The 14,242-nt window shown below is 41.2% G+C and overlaps 1 protein-coding gene across 12 annotated transcripts in view; it reads right to left on the minus strand.

Moving 5' to 3' along the window:
* Osbpl9 (oxysterol binding protein like 9) overlaps positions 1-14,242 on the minus strand; it is a 137,728-nt gene that overhangs the window by 48,421 nt on the left and 75,065 nt on the right. For 2 of the 12 annotated variants that reach the window (XM_031378160.1, XM_031378159.1), the window contains exon 1: positions 6,831-6,970. The exons of 9 other annotated variants lie outside the window; for them this stretch is intronic. In XM_031378160.1, the coding sequence (XP_031234020.1) occupies positions 6,831-6,857 (27 nt within the window). In that variant the 5' untranslated portion in view covers positions 6,858-6,970. Of the gene's footprint in view, positions 1-6,830; positions 6,979-14,242 lie in introns of those variants that run through there. One more of the 12 variants, XM_031378158.1, reaches the window with a different exon arrangement.

Genomic DNA, 14,242 nt, shown 5'->3' on the forward strand with positions numbered 1-14,242 from the left:
AAAAAAAAAAAAAAAAAAAAAAAAAAACTGTGGCTGCTCACCTGTGGAGTGAAACACTGACTGCTGGAGAGAGATCAAAGACTGCTGACAAACAGCTCACCTCTGTCGGAATTGCCTTTGAAGTCCCTTCCTCAGGTCTCATGTTTATGTTAAGAGTTTGATTGTTGTTGGTTTCATTTTTTTGCCTTACTATAAAAACACTCTGCACCCAAAGTAAAGTACACCTTGATAAAGCTTTCTTGGTGTTCGTCTTTGTCTCTCCCACCCGCTTATTTCCACAGGTCCTCAATAATCTCCAGTCCGATACCACCCAACGAATGTGTGGGCTCCACTGGCCGGACCCCCACAAAGATCTACAAAAGGCAATCATTTTCAGTAAGATCCCTGGACATATGCTCTATGTGTGAGCAGGAGAAAGTGATTAACCGTGTAAGTCCACAAGCTGAGGATTTAGCAAGAACTGAGAATTCTCCTAACAACTTGTGATTACACAATGTTTTCTAAACATACACACTATGCTCTTCTAACGTGATCTGAACTCTGTACAGCAGACCAGCTGACAAATTAACACACAAGAGGACCTGCAAGATAAACTACTCATACCAAAGGTTTGTACCTCACACCAAACAAAACAAAGCCACCTTTAAAAAGATAGATTCCACAACTGTTTTGGCCTCATCCCTAAAAACTGCATTTGCCAAAGTTGTCTTTGGGTAATTGATTTCTACTGCCAGTGGCAAATGTTGAGGGGGGAGGAGATGGTGAGTATGGAATCCTCAGTGTGCTTACTTCCTGAAGTTGTTCCTGAAAGTTCTATATCCACTTCCTTGCTCAGTTACTAAAGACTACACGAATGCTGAGATCTGACATCGATGAGATTTTTAATGCAAAATAAGTAACAGGAGAAAAGGCTATCACAACAAATGGTGGTGTGACACAGAAGACCAGGCCATGACAACTGTCTTATCCCTTCTACATTTCATTCTCTCATGCCAAGTCTTGTCATGAGCACATTTTTACATGTACTACTCTGGGCTTTGCAATCCTGTTACAGTGATTATTTATTCATTGGGCATCTTCTGTGACTATGTGCTGGACACCCTGCAGGTGCCAAGGTGAAGTAGACACTGATCTTGACTGAGGAGTGAGAAACTCAACATTGATCGAGAGCAGTGGTTCCCAAACTGAAACCCCTTTGTAGCCTAGAAGACCTTTTCACAGGGGTTACATATCAGATATTTACATTAAGACTTGTAACAGTAGCAAAATCAAAATTATTAAGTATCAATGAAAATAATTTTATGGTGGGGGTCACAACACAAGAAACTGCATTAAAGGGTAGAAGCATAAAGAAGACTGAGAACCGCTGGGCTAGAGTATCTGATCTGAACTGGGTAGAAGTGTGATGGGAAAGGCACCAGAAGTCGCAGAGGAAAAGCATGTAGGAGAGGTCTAAGGGGAGCATTTGGGAACTCAGGCTCTGGACAGAGGCAGGGGTTAGAGAGGTCTCTGGCTCACGTCAAGCAGTGTTTGAGCTTTGCTTTCAAGACACTATTCAGGCCTAAGCAAGCCAAAGAAAGATTCTGTGGGCCTCAAGGACTCAGGAACAGCAAGGAAGCTTTATCCCTGAGCCTAAAGGAAGAACAGGGACTGCACACAACAGCTATAGGACAAAAGGCTTACGAAGCAGAGAGCTGCAAGCAGCAACACACTCTAAAAGTTCTCGTTTGTCTCCTTCTTCACTCTTCACTGCCTCTCAAGGGCTAAAGCCAAACAAAAGCCCAAGAACAGAACACCTACCTAACACAGGCTACCAAGCCTTCTGAGGCACACCAAGAGAGCAGGCAACGATTCTGAAAGGAGGTCCTTACATACCCAGTCTGGGGCACAAGGAAGAATCTCTTTTGGAGAATATTTTCCAGATCTAGATGCTGACTTCACAGGAAACCAAAATTAGCAGCTGAACCAGGAAAGTCTTAGAGTTTGAGAGGCAAAGTAAGTAATGGGTGGAGGTGTGCCAAAAATACTGTGATGCATCCTGGGGCCACTGACAAAAAGAGGAAAAAAAAAATCCCCTTAGGCTCATTTCCTAGAATCTGGAAGACTCCTTCTTCCACTACCTATAGAAGATGGAGGTGGTGGTGGTGGTTGTGGAGGTGGAGTGTGTGTAGATAAATTAGATTTTAGGCTTCCTGCCTTCCTTCCTGTTCTAGGATCCCCTGAAGAAATGCCTACGGGTTAATGCAGGTTTGGGCAGACAGTAAACACTTGATTACACTGGAGGTCCTATAACTGATCTCATTTAATAAATAAAAACAGGGAACTGTAGAACTTCTATGAATATAGAAGAATATATAAGAAGAGGTTTTCTATGGTATAACAATGAAAGCTAAAACTCATATGAACTATTATAACCTCAAAACTTATAATATTAATGTAACCAGAGTTTAAAACAAGCTCTAGAATGCCAAGAAGCAAAACAAAATAAAACAAACAAAAACAGCAACTCAGTTGAAGAGGCACATTTTAGAAAAACAAAACAAGCCGTAGTCAATATAATAAAGTCAAGTTCTTTAAAGTGTCTCCAGAAATAAGTAAACTTCAATGTCAGAACTGTATGCCTCTGTCTGTCTCTCTTTGTTTGGGGGGTGTCTGCCCCCAGCCCCCAGCAACAATTACCATTCACTCATGGCAAAGCCATGTGCTGATTCTCTGTTGTGGCCAGGCCTTTACTAGGATTTCCAAGGACATGTTTAAGGATAATGGAGGAAATAGCAAATACAGTTAAGCAAGGACCAATTTTTTTTGTTGTTGTTTTGTTTTTTTAAAGATAGGGTTTCTCTGTGTAGTCCTGGCTGTGCTGGAACTTGCTCAGGTAGACAAAACTGGCCTTGAACTCAGAGATTTACCTGCCTCTGCCTTCTGAGTGCTGGGATTAAAGAGTTGTGCTACTCTGGCACTCAGTCTTAAGAAGCAAACACGTCACCCCTTACTAATTCCTTTGACTGCTCTAGTCAGTAGCATGCTTCTTCCCATGACGCTGCACCCAAACCAGTATTGCTAGTAGTATTATTTCAACTACATCAGAAGTCATATAGAGATGGGGGTTGGGAAGACTCTAAACTTGCCCACCTCTATGGCACTGTTTCTAAACATTTTCTCCAATTCTCCAACACTTGTAAGCAACCAGTTGAACGACCTAAGAACGATTTTAATTCATGGCAGAAGAAAAAATCTACTTCCAGTACAATTGAATAAAAGGTTTCTATGTTTATGACATAATTGTTCATATTCTGATCATTTGTCAGGTTCAAAGGAAATTTCATTGTCCCTAAATTCTGACAGTTAGACAAATGCCAACATTCCTCAGGAATTTGTGAAGCCAGTTCCCCTCTGCCAGAGGAACCATTTCTCTTGTCACTGACAGAAGGGACAAATGTGGTACCTACTAGCACACCAAACTGCATGCTGGTCTCCTGGCTCCCTCAGTATCACAAGTACCTGCTACATATATCAGGGTCCACACTAAGCTAACATCCTAGCTCTTTTCACACGTCTCCCCTAAATTTCTTCCAGCTCAGGAGCTTCCTTTCCCCAGCTTCTCAACCTCCTTATAACCCTGCTAAGTCAGCTATGCCATCTCTTGGCCTTCTGGGTCTTCATCTCTTACCCCTCCCCGCACCCACACCAGCCCTTCTCTTATGGCCAGAGGTCCAGTCTGCTGCATATGTTCAGTCTACTACTTTGTTTCTCTGCTCTGGACTATTCCAGAGGCCTCTGGCTCTTCCTCCCTCATTTCTATAATAAAAAACCTTCTCTGTAACTAGACCATGGAAAAGTCATGTCTTCAGTTTATAACAACTTACCCACTTGCTAAACACCTACAATGTTGTACTGGGCTCAGAAAGCCAATCTCTAAGTAACACATTTGTGAATGCTACACTCTTGAACTGAAGGGCACTTAGAAATAGTATCTGAATTTCTCATGTTCCTCTTTTCTCCCAAAGTAGCAAGAGACTCTAGAATTCCTTTACCCACAGCTAGTCTTAAGAACCAGAACCCTTCTTTCCCATAACAGACAGAATATTGCTTTCAACTTTTCCCCTATATTAAAGAAATCATCTGATCAGGCCAGGGTACAGTGGCACATGCCTGTAATCCAAGCATTTGAGGGGCAAAGAATAGGAAATCATGAATTCAAGACAAGCCTGAGCTACATGGTAGGATTGCCTTGAAAAGACAAGAACTAAAACAAAACAAAACAAAAACAAAACAGAACAAACAAACAAACTCTCGAGACCCTTGTCTGATAGTATGTCATACATCTTTCATTTTGCAAGGAGTCCTGGCCCATTACCCAGAAGGAATGCCACCCTAACTAACTCCAGACAAGTTTTTCCTTACATCTATTATTGCATTACATCATAACTCTTTATCCAATCATATTCTATGTAGCTATCCATAGATATCCATATTCAACTTACAGAAACAAGACAGTTTTTCCTGGGTCTTTAGGTGTTCATTGTAAGGACCTTCTGTCATATAAAACTTTAATATGATACATCTGTTAAGATTCTCTTCAGAGTAAGGAAGCACAAGGAAGAGAACGGCCTACATGGCCAGATTCTGCATTAGTGATAAAAACTTCAGGGGTACAAAGATGAGTAAAAACTTTTATTTCTAGCAAATTACAGCCTAGGAAGAATCAGACATGTGAACAAAAAAAAAAATTTAACATTTAGCAGAATCTGTAAGAGATATGAACAAATTCTGTAATGGCACACAAAGTAACTCACTGCCTTCTTTTACAGCAAGGGAAAGGTAATAGGTGTTATGCACTAGGGTCCAACCCAAAGCTTAACCACCTGAAATGTGGGTGGTGATCTAAGCAAAAAGGAAAGCACGGAGAGAAAGAGCTCAGAGGCTAGACAACCTCCAGTGAGAAACCGCTCTCAGGGAGCACCTTGAGTAAAGCGCCTACAACTGGTTCCAGACAGCTGTGAGATGAATTCGTACCCACTGTGGAGGGCCTCATAAAAATGCCGGAAGCTGGACTTGGGCAGGCACCCAAAGCAGAAGCATGGCAGTGACTCAGTCAATGTGTTTTTGAGTGAAGAGGATGGGTGGGGCTTGCCTTACTTTCATCAGATTTCCCAAAAGTCCAGCTGAGAGAGGGCAAATGAGCTGTATTATACAAGAAAGCCTGTCAAATCCAAGAGATATTACTAAAGCTGAAAGACCTTTAGACGTGGGGAGTAAGGTACAGGGAAAACCACTTTATATGTCTGCGTGGTAGCCTTTGTTAAAATATTTAATGAGGAAGATTAGCTTTAAGAATAGCAGTAACTGTCTAAATCTTAATTGTAAAAATTTCAAAAATATAATTTCTGCTAAGTACAGTAACAATAAACACTTTTCCTTGTAGTATAAAAATTACTACAAACATCTGTTACTTCTTCAATGTACACCATTTAGTGTCAGAACTTGACACATCCCAAGGCCGTCCCTGAATATTTTAGTATAAACACATAACCACTGTCATCATCATTACCTTTCTAAATCTAAAGTGGGAAATATGGGTGTGGTGGTATACATGTAACCCCGGCAAGAAGGTCAAGAGTTCAAGTACCAAAACCCTGTTTCAAAAGGTGCAAACCACACAACCAACTTCCCAGTGAAAAGAGATCACAGCAAACAAATCCACACTGAGCTGAACTCCCTGTGGATCGTCAACATGACTGTGCTCAATATATTTTTTCAGCTTCTCATTTACTGGGACGTGCTTTAAGTACAATCTCATTCCTGTTCAAACCAAACTCAGGGCACTCAACTTCAAAAAAAATGGCTTCTTGTTTAAATTCCCTTTCATAGTAATGCCTGCCTGGCCTGGAGTACATAGAAACAACCTGGCTTCTATTTAAGTAATCTCTTGTAGAGATGCACAAAAAAATAAAAGTTTAAAAAAATCGTCCAAAAAAAGGTAAAAGACATGAAATGTTAGTACTAGTAATTACCAGGTCCTAATGGTTTTTCTGACACAGGCCACGTTCACAAGAATGACCTGTGAGTAATTTCATGAGACCTCCTGTTTTTTTAAAGTTACTGCGAACGTTTTTAAATTGCAACTACCACTTTAAGACCATTGCCAGCGTTCCCACTGAAAAGCCTGGAAATAGTTACTTGGCTTTCAATTTCTGTAATGCATCTAAAAAGTAAAACAATTTAATCATGCAGTACTTCATATTAAAGTACTAAATACTAAAGTACCATTTTAAGTCTTCATATTAAAAATGTTCTTCAGCCTAATTCTCAATCTTTTATGATTTAAAAAAAAATTTTTTAAGTATAGCAGGAAGACCAGCAGGGGCCTTCCCTTCCTGCTATATTAATCACAGGCAAACTTTCCACAACTGAGCTAAGGTTGACAACCTTAAAACCTTCCCTACAGTTGTCCCCATAAAACTATACTGAAGTTTCCAAAATATTTGCAGCAGCTACTTAAAAACAAAACCACCTCCTTCCCTAGCCAGCCACCCACAAACAGCAGCATCCATCACTGACACAAATACAGGGCCAAGCTCCAGCACAACGCCTAACATCCCAAATTCTACTTGGCCTGCCAAGGAAGAGTTTACATTTAATAGGCGCTGGGTCAGTGTTGAGCTTTCGAGTTTAGAGTCCAACTGTGATTGTGAGTCAGCCTTCTAAAGGAGAACGAGTTCCCCATAAGTATTTCCTAAGCAGGACAGCGGCGCCACAGAGGGGAGCTTGGGGGCGTGGACTGAGGGGGAGGTAGCCCCTCGCCCCGGGGGACCCGAGGGTCTACTCACTCCGCAAGCGGCCAGCAGGAGAGCCATTCGCCGCGGCCGGCCGCCGTCTCAGGGGAGGGGCCCTTCCCCGCCCCGGATGCCCCTCCGAGCCCCGCACCCCAGCCCAGGAGCCGATGGAGGACGCCCTCTCCCGCCCTCCCTCGCCCTCCCCCTGCGCCGCGGGCCAGGCGCCGCCCCGATTGGCTGGCCCCGGCAAAGAGGCCCCTGGCGATTGGCCACGAGTCACCTGCATGGTAGGTGACCGGCTGGCGATTGGCGGTTGGCCTCGTTGGGCGTCAGGGCTGAAGGAGCCGCGAAGAAGCCTCGGAGGCTCCGGACTCCTACCGCCGCCGCGAGCTGGGGAAAGGCCTGGAACTGGCTTCAAAACGCCAGCGGCTTCGAGCTCACCATCACCATGTTTTGGCAACTGCTGAGCTCAGAAGTTCCACCTTGATTTGGCCTCCGCATAGTTGTTTCTGTCGCACAAAGAAGGCGGGAGAGGAGGAAACACTACAACCTCCCAGTAAACAAGAGCTTGGGTGTCTGTTTTACTTGTAGGTGACAGGTCCGTGGGCTTGCTGTTTTGACAGCACCGTAAGGAGTGTAGGTGGCTTGTGAAGAACTTCAAGAATCCAAATGGTGTAACTGCGAAGTTCAGGCTTGGAGGGCCTGGACAGAGGCCCAAAATGTAGGAAATCACAGACACCAATGATTGGCATTATCGATCTGGAGGAACAAGTTGCTTTTCTGTTCCTTTTTTCCTTGGTATATTGACCCTTCCTAAGACTCTTCGAAGCATCCAATTGTCTGCTGTAATTTTTGCGGCGCAGAGTTAAAGAAATACTCAACTACACTAAAACTACACTGCTGTACTCATTGTTTATGGTATTTTTAGTTGATGTAAATTGTTTCAAAATGTTCAACACAAAGTTCATTCTGATTCCCCCTTTATAAGCATGGATTCTCCCATGATCTCTATCTCAGTAATTGAAACCAGTATCATCCATTCTAAAATGCAAACTAAATGCAGCAGTCCGTAGGGGCCTATCCTAGTCCATATTCATATCTATGAACCAAGTTCTGTAATTCTTAGCTCCTAAATGTGTTTTCAATTCCAGCTCTCCTCATATCCAAAATAATGGCCCTCCTTGGAATAATTTCCTCACTAGAGTCTTCCTGAATCTACCAATTCACTCTCAACAAAAGAGCTAGAGTGTAGAGCCATAGCTTCTCACTATCAATTAAGAAACTTGCCACAGCTTTGCATGGTACAAAAAGATATAACTCAGTACTTAACACTGAGGTGTACAAATGTTTTATAGCCTACCTGCATCTTTCAGCTTGCACCCCTATTTTTCTGCCCTCCACACAATGGGTCTTTTTGAAGCTGCTTTAATTTGCAAGGACCTTCTAACTTAACCTTGTGACAGCTGCTATTTCTTTCACGCTATCTCCTTGACAACAACTTTTGACTCAATTTACTTCTCACCATCATATCTACACAAACAATGTAAATTCTTCCAATTTTGGGTCATCAGTAGCCCATGGAACTTTTTCATGGAATTTAGCATGGCTATAATTTTACATTATTATTTGAGTTCTTTAGTAATTGTTTTTGAGTCTCAATTCATATTTGATAAAGTGTGACTGTATTGGTTTGGATGAGAATGGCCCCCATAGGGTCATAAGTATGAATGTTTGGTATCCAGTTTGAACTGTTTGGGAAGGATCTGGAGGTATGGCCTTGTTGGTAATATAGCTCAGTTGTGTGCTTGTCTATGAGGCCTTGGATTTAATCCTCAGTAGTAAATCAGACAAAATGATCTATCAAGTCATGTTATCATAAGTTACTTTTCTCTGCTGCTGTGATAAAACACTGACCAAAAAGCACGTCTGGAAGGGTGGAAATTTTAGTTTAGGTTATGGTTCATTACTGAGGGAGACCAGGGAACATAAGGCAGGAACTTGAAGCAGAAACCAAAAGAGAAACTCTGTGGCTGGAGAGATGGCTCAGTGGTTAAGAACACTGATTGCTCTTCCAGAGGTCCTGAGTTCAAAACCACATGGTGGCTCATAGCCGTCCATAATGGGGCCCAATGCCCTCTTCTGGTGTGTCTGAAGACAGCAACAGTGTAATCATAAATAAAATAAATAAATCTTTAAAAAAGAGAAACTCTGCTTATTGCTTGCTTCCAGTACTTGCTTGGCCTGCTTTATTACATGACCGGTCCAAGGGCAGGACCACCTATGGAGGGCTGCTATCCACTCCCATCAATTAGCAATCCAGAAAAAGCAAGCTGAGGAAGGCAGTCTCTCAAAATTCCCTTTTCCCAGGTGACTATAGCGTGTGTCAAGTTAATAATAAAAACAAAAACCTAACCAACACACATGTAAAGATCAAGAGGAAACAAGCACATTTTCCTAACTATAAGAAGCCTATCCCAGGGCTGGAGAGATGGCTCAGTGGTTAAGAGCACTGACTGCTCGTCCCGAAGTCCTGAGTTCAATTCCCAGCAACCACATGGAGGCTCACAAGCATCTGCAATGGGATTGATAACCTCTTCTGGTGTGTTTGAAGACAGTGTTCTCACATATATAAAATAAATCTTTTTTAAAAAGCACCTACCCCAAAAGAATGTACAATTCCAAATACTACATATTACATTTTGGGGCAAAGCAAAACTCTGGAGACTATAAACGGTGAGGGGTATGAAGAGAGAAGGATAGATAGGTGGAATGTCAAATACTTTTTAAAATATTGTATATGTCTGGGATTTTGTCTGCAAGTGTTTACATAAATCACATGCAGGCCTGGTGCCCACTGAGGCTAGAGGAAGACATCAGATCCCCTAGAATTGGAGGTATTATCAGTTATAAGCTGCTGCATGGGTGCTAGGAATCCAAGCTGGGTCCTCTGGAAGATCACCCAGGTGTTCTTAACTGCTGGATCCTCTCTTTGGCACCCAGAACATTTTTAAGGTAGGAAAAATACTATGTATGATACCGTAAGGCCATACGATACAAAGCTGTCCAAATTCATAAGCAATATAAAGAATAACCTTTAGCTTTTTTTTTTTCAGCTAGTGGTGATGGTACATGTCTGCAACCCCAGCACTTAGGAGTTAGAGGTATGATCATCCTTGGCGAAATAATGATATGGAGAACAACCTGAGCTACATGAGACTCTGCATTAAAAAAACCTCAACAAAACCAAACCTATGTATTATGCAATAATATGTCACAGAAATCATCAGTAAGAACAAATGTACCATCCTGGCTGGAAAAACTGATAATAGGGAAAGCCATGCACGTGTGAGACAGGAATATGAAAAACAGGAAATCACTGAATACCTCCCCCCACCCCCAACCTCTGGCTTGGAACTGAAAACTACTCTAAAATATAGGGTATTTTGTTGTGTTCTAAGCCAATTGTTCTCTTGGCACTGACCCTGCAACAGAGGCAAGTGCCTAGAGCAGATGTAAGACAACTCAGGTTTCAGCAGTGGTCTATACAGCCTCAATATTTCTGCCTGCCTGTCTCTGCAGAAATTTCAAAACTGATGTCAGCTAGTCAATTCCTATGTAGGAACTTAGGCCAGATGGGGTATAGATATCACTAGGCATATGGGAGAAAAAATACCTATCTTACAATCAAAGCTGCCATGTTTCACTAAGGGAAACTGCAGTAGTTAACACACTGTCAAACAGAAATATTTTGTTCAGAATTAGAATTAGCAGTCTCTCCACAGGCCCACGATGCCTATTATAGTGCACAGTCTTGCTTACCACTGTATCTCTCCTCAGCTTCTCCTCACAAGGGACTGGCATAACATTGGGTGCTTAAAAATGCTTGCTGGGAATGAAAGGCCAGGCATTGTGCTGTAACACACTGGAGGGGAGGTGAAAAGAGCCAGTCTAGGGGACACACAGGGAAGAAGAGGACAAGAGACAAGTTTCTCAAAATTTAATTATATATTTGATGGGTACTATTGCCCTAATTTTCATAGGTAAGATTCTGCATTGGTCAATTCAAGAGAACTTCTAGATTTTATTTTTAAAAATTTATATTACTAAATTACTAAAATCTTTGCCACAGGTAAATAAAATTGCTTTCTGGTATTTAACTCAAATTTAAAGTATTATATAACTCAATTTTTAAATCTTTGTGCATTATAAGTATATCAGGATTAGTAAGGTTAGAAATGAAAATGTAGGGCTAGAGAGATGGCTCAGCGGTTAAGAGTCCTGACTGCTCTTACAAAGGTCCTGAGTTCAAATCCCAGCAACCACATGGTGGTTCACAACCATCAGTAATGAGATTTGATGCCCTCTTCTGGTGTATCTAAAGATAGCTACAGTATACTCACATAAAATCTTTAAATAAAAAATAAAAATAAAAGAAATGAAAATGTGTTTATTTCTAGAGAAACAGTATAGTATAGGAGGAGAAAACTATACTATTTTATATATTTATACAGAGTTTTTTTTTTTTTTTTGAAACAAGGTTTCTTTGTGTAGTCCTGGCTGTCCTGGAGGTCACTCTGTAAGACAAGGCTGGCCTTAAACTCACAGGAGGCCAATCCTCCTGCCTCTGCCTCCTGAATGCTGGAATTAAAGGCTTGTGCTACCATACTTGACTAAGTTTAAGTTTTTAAGAATGTGTTGTTCATGTCATTATCACATTTTAAAAATATTTTTATTTATTGGTGAGTGTGTGTGTGTGTGTGTGTGTGTGTGTGTGAAGGCATGCTTGAAGGTCAGATAACAGCACTGTGAAGTCAGCTCTCCTCTTCTATATTTACAGTTTCTGGAGGTTGAACTGTGGCCCCCAGGCTTGCATGGCAAGTGCTGTGATTTGCTGAGCCTGTAGATTTTAGAATTCTAATTCCTACTATGGTTTCTGCTCTCTCCTTTATCGTAGACTGACTTCATAAAGACAAGGACCATGGGTAGTTTTATATATGGACATACTCTTGGCAACTATTATGTAGAATACAGTGAATGCTGAATAAATATTCAACTAAATACATAACTTTTCTATACTCTTTGTATGTTCTGAGTTGAACATGCACCACTTAAAATATAACATTTTTATAAAGGGTAGGCAGAAAAGCATACACATGATTTCTATTAAAACACACAGTGAAAATGGAATTCTGGCAGCTAAAGGAATAACCTCTAGCTATCTGTAAAAATGTACCATCTGCTCTTAGTCCCTTCCCAGAGTTCAGAACAGACACGCTATAACTAGATCAAGAAAACTCATCAGAAAAATGAATCCTAGAGAATTCTAGATTCTAATTTAAGAGCCAAAATTTTGCCTTAGAAAGTGCAAGGCTCTGTTGAGAGCCTCAAGGAGAAGCTGGAGGAAGCCCAACTAAGTGGCTTCTTCTCCGCACTATTTTACCTGTGGAAGAGATGACACATCTGTACTGAAGGCATTTCCTTTGCCTGGGAGAGGGGGTGGAGCACTTGAGGGGGAAAGTGAAACATGCCCATTTTTCTATGTAATGCTAAAAATAAATCTAACAAAGCCAAGGGAAATGACATAGTTGTAGAAAACAACAGTGTACTCAAAAAGTACTTGGTGTATTAATTTAACACCCAAGAAAAGATCTCGAAATATTCCTATATTCGCTGGCCATGGTAGCACATACCTATAATCCTGCACTTGGTGGCTCTCTTGGTGGGCAAGAGAATCAGGAGTTCAAGGCCAGCCTCAGCGAAATATCAAGGTTGAGGTCAGCCTGGTAGGCAACTTGAGGCTCGTGAGATGGGTCAATAGGTAGAGCTACTTGATATCGTTGAGGTGACTCAATCATAAACCATGCAGGCAATCCTAGGCTACCCCTGTAAAAAGGTCTTTTGATCCCCAAAGGGTTGTAACCCATAGGGTGAGAAACTTCCAAGTTCTTTGTCAGATTACCCGAAGTTATTGTCTCATTGCATCATAAGAACTCTTTTGTCTCTGGTGTTTAGCTGTGGCCCTATTTTTTTACTTTTTTTTTTAATCTATTCATCAAGATCAGATATTAATAAAGACATTATAATAAAATACCTGATAAACTTTAAAATGCCATATACCCTTACAAATTTAAATATTTTTAAAAGCTGTTTTTTTTAAATCTAGTTCTTAATTTTCTGTAAAACTCCAAATTGTTCTTTAAAGGAGTTTAAAATCTAATTGTGTATTTTTGCAATATGAAAATAAAGAACTTTTTTTAAGAGTGAAGATACAGAGCATAACCATAATTTTTAGAAGGCAAAACCAAGTTTTAATAGTGTAAACAATTTAGTGTCTCGAAAATCAATACCAAGCAGATTACTTTGATGTTATAAAATTTGGCTACAAGCAAGAAAAGTTCTTGTAAATGAATACATGAAGGTACAGCTTTAATACCTCATTAAGCAAGCATAGTTTTAAATCTTATTTTTTATAAACCTAGTTTTTTTTAAGACAGGACAGAAATTATATATTTGTTGTTGTTGTTGTTTGGGTTTTTTTGTTTTTTTTTTCGAGACAGAGTTTCTCCGTAAAGCCCTGGCTGTCCTGGAACTCACTTTGTAGATCAAGCTGGCCTTGAACTCAGAAATCCGCCTGCCTCTGCCTCCCAAGTGCTGGGATTGAAGGCATGCTCCACCACCGCCCGGCGCTATCCCAGTTTAAAAGTCTCTTCGGAGCCCTGGTCTGTGGTCAACAATCTGTAATCTATACAGAACACAGTAAACCCATATATTCAAGCCAGTCAGAAACATACATACAGTGGGCACATACATTTATATATTTAAAATAGACAGACAAAACTGTCCTTACTTTCTCCAGCTAAAATTTCAAGGGAGTTGCTCCATGCTAACCCTAACTGTCATGGGCACAGAGGTTTTGTAGCAGAGCTAGCCATCCCCTTCCTTACCGGGAAAGCTGGGAAGCTGCGGGTTCCCCTTTAGGAACAGCTTGTACAGATCAGGCAGCCCCTGGCTTGCTGAATGCTTGATCCAGGAGGGGCTTCTCCTGCCTACTTAGCTGCTGGCACAGGGCTCTAAGAGCAGCATCGGTTTGTCGGCTTTTGTTGCCCCAATTCAGTCACTTTTTTGTGAAAATCCTTGAAATAAATTAAGTCAAGGGGTGAATGGCTAGCAGATGAAGCTTGGCCCTTTCCTCCAAATATGAAACAAAGAACAACAATTAAGCAATTAAATGAAACCACAGACATAAACTCAAAGTCATGGACAGACTGACATGCCAAGGACAACCAATGGAGTTGGGGAGGAGAGGGAAGAGAACCAGATGTCTCAGCAAAGGGGGAACCTAGAACCAGACCAGGTGTTCCTCCAGTGGGAACCAAAGAGGAAGAAGTATGTCCCTTGACCTCCTCTGTGTCCAGTTTCTCCTTTCTTAGGTTCCAACCAGAAGGTGCCAAACAGACAAAAAAAAA

Source organism: Mastomys coucha, unplaced genomic scaffold (genome assembly GCF_008632895.1).
Source record: "Mastomys coucha isolate ucsf_1 unplaced genomic scaffold, UCSF_Mcou_1 pScaffold18, whole genome shotgun sequence".
NCBI classification, from domain to species: domain Eukaryota; kingdom Metazoa; phylum Chordata; class Mammalia; order Rodentia; family Muridae; genus Mastomys; species Mastomys coucha.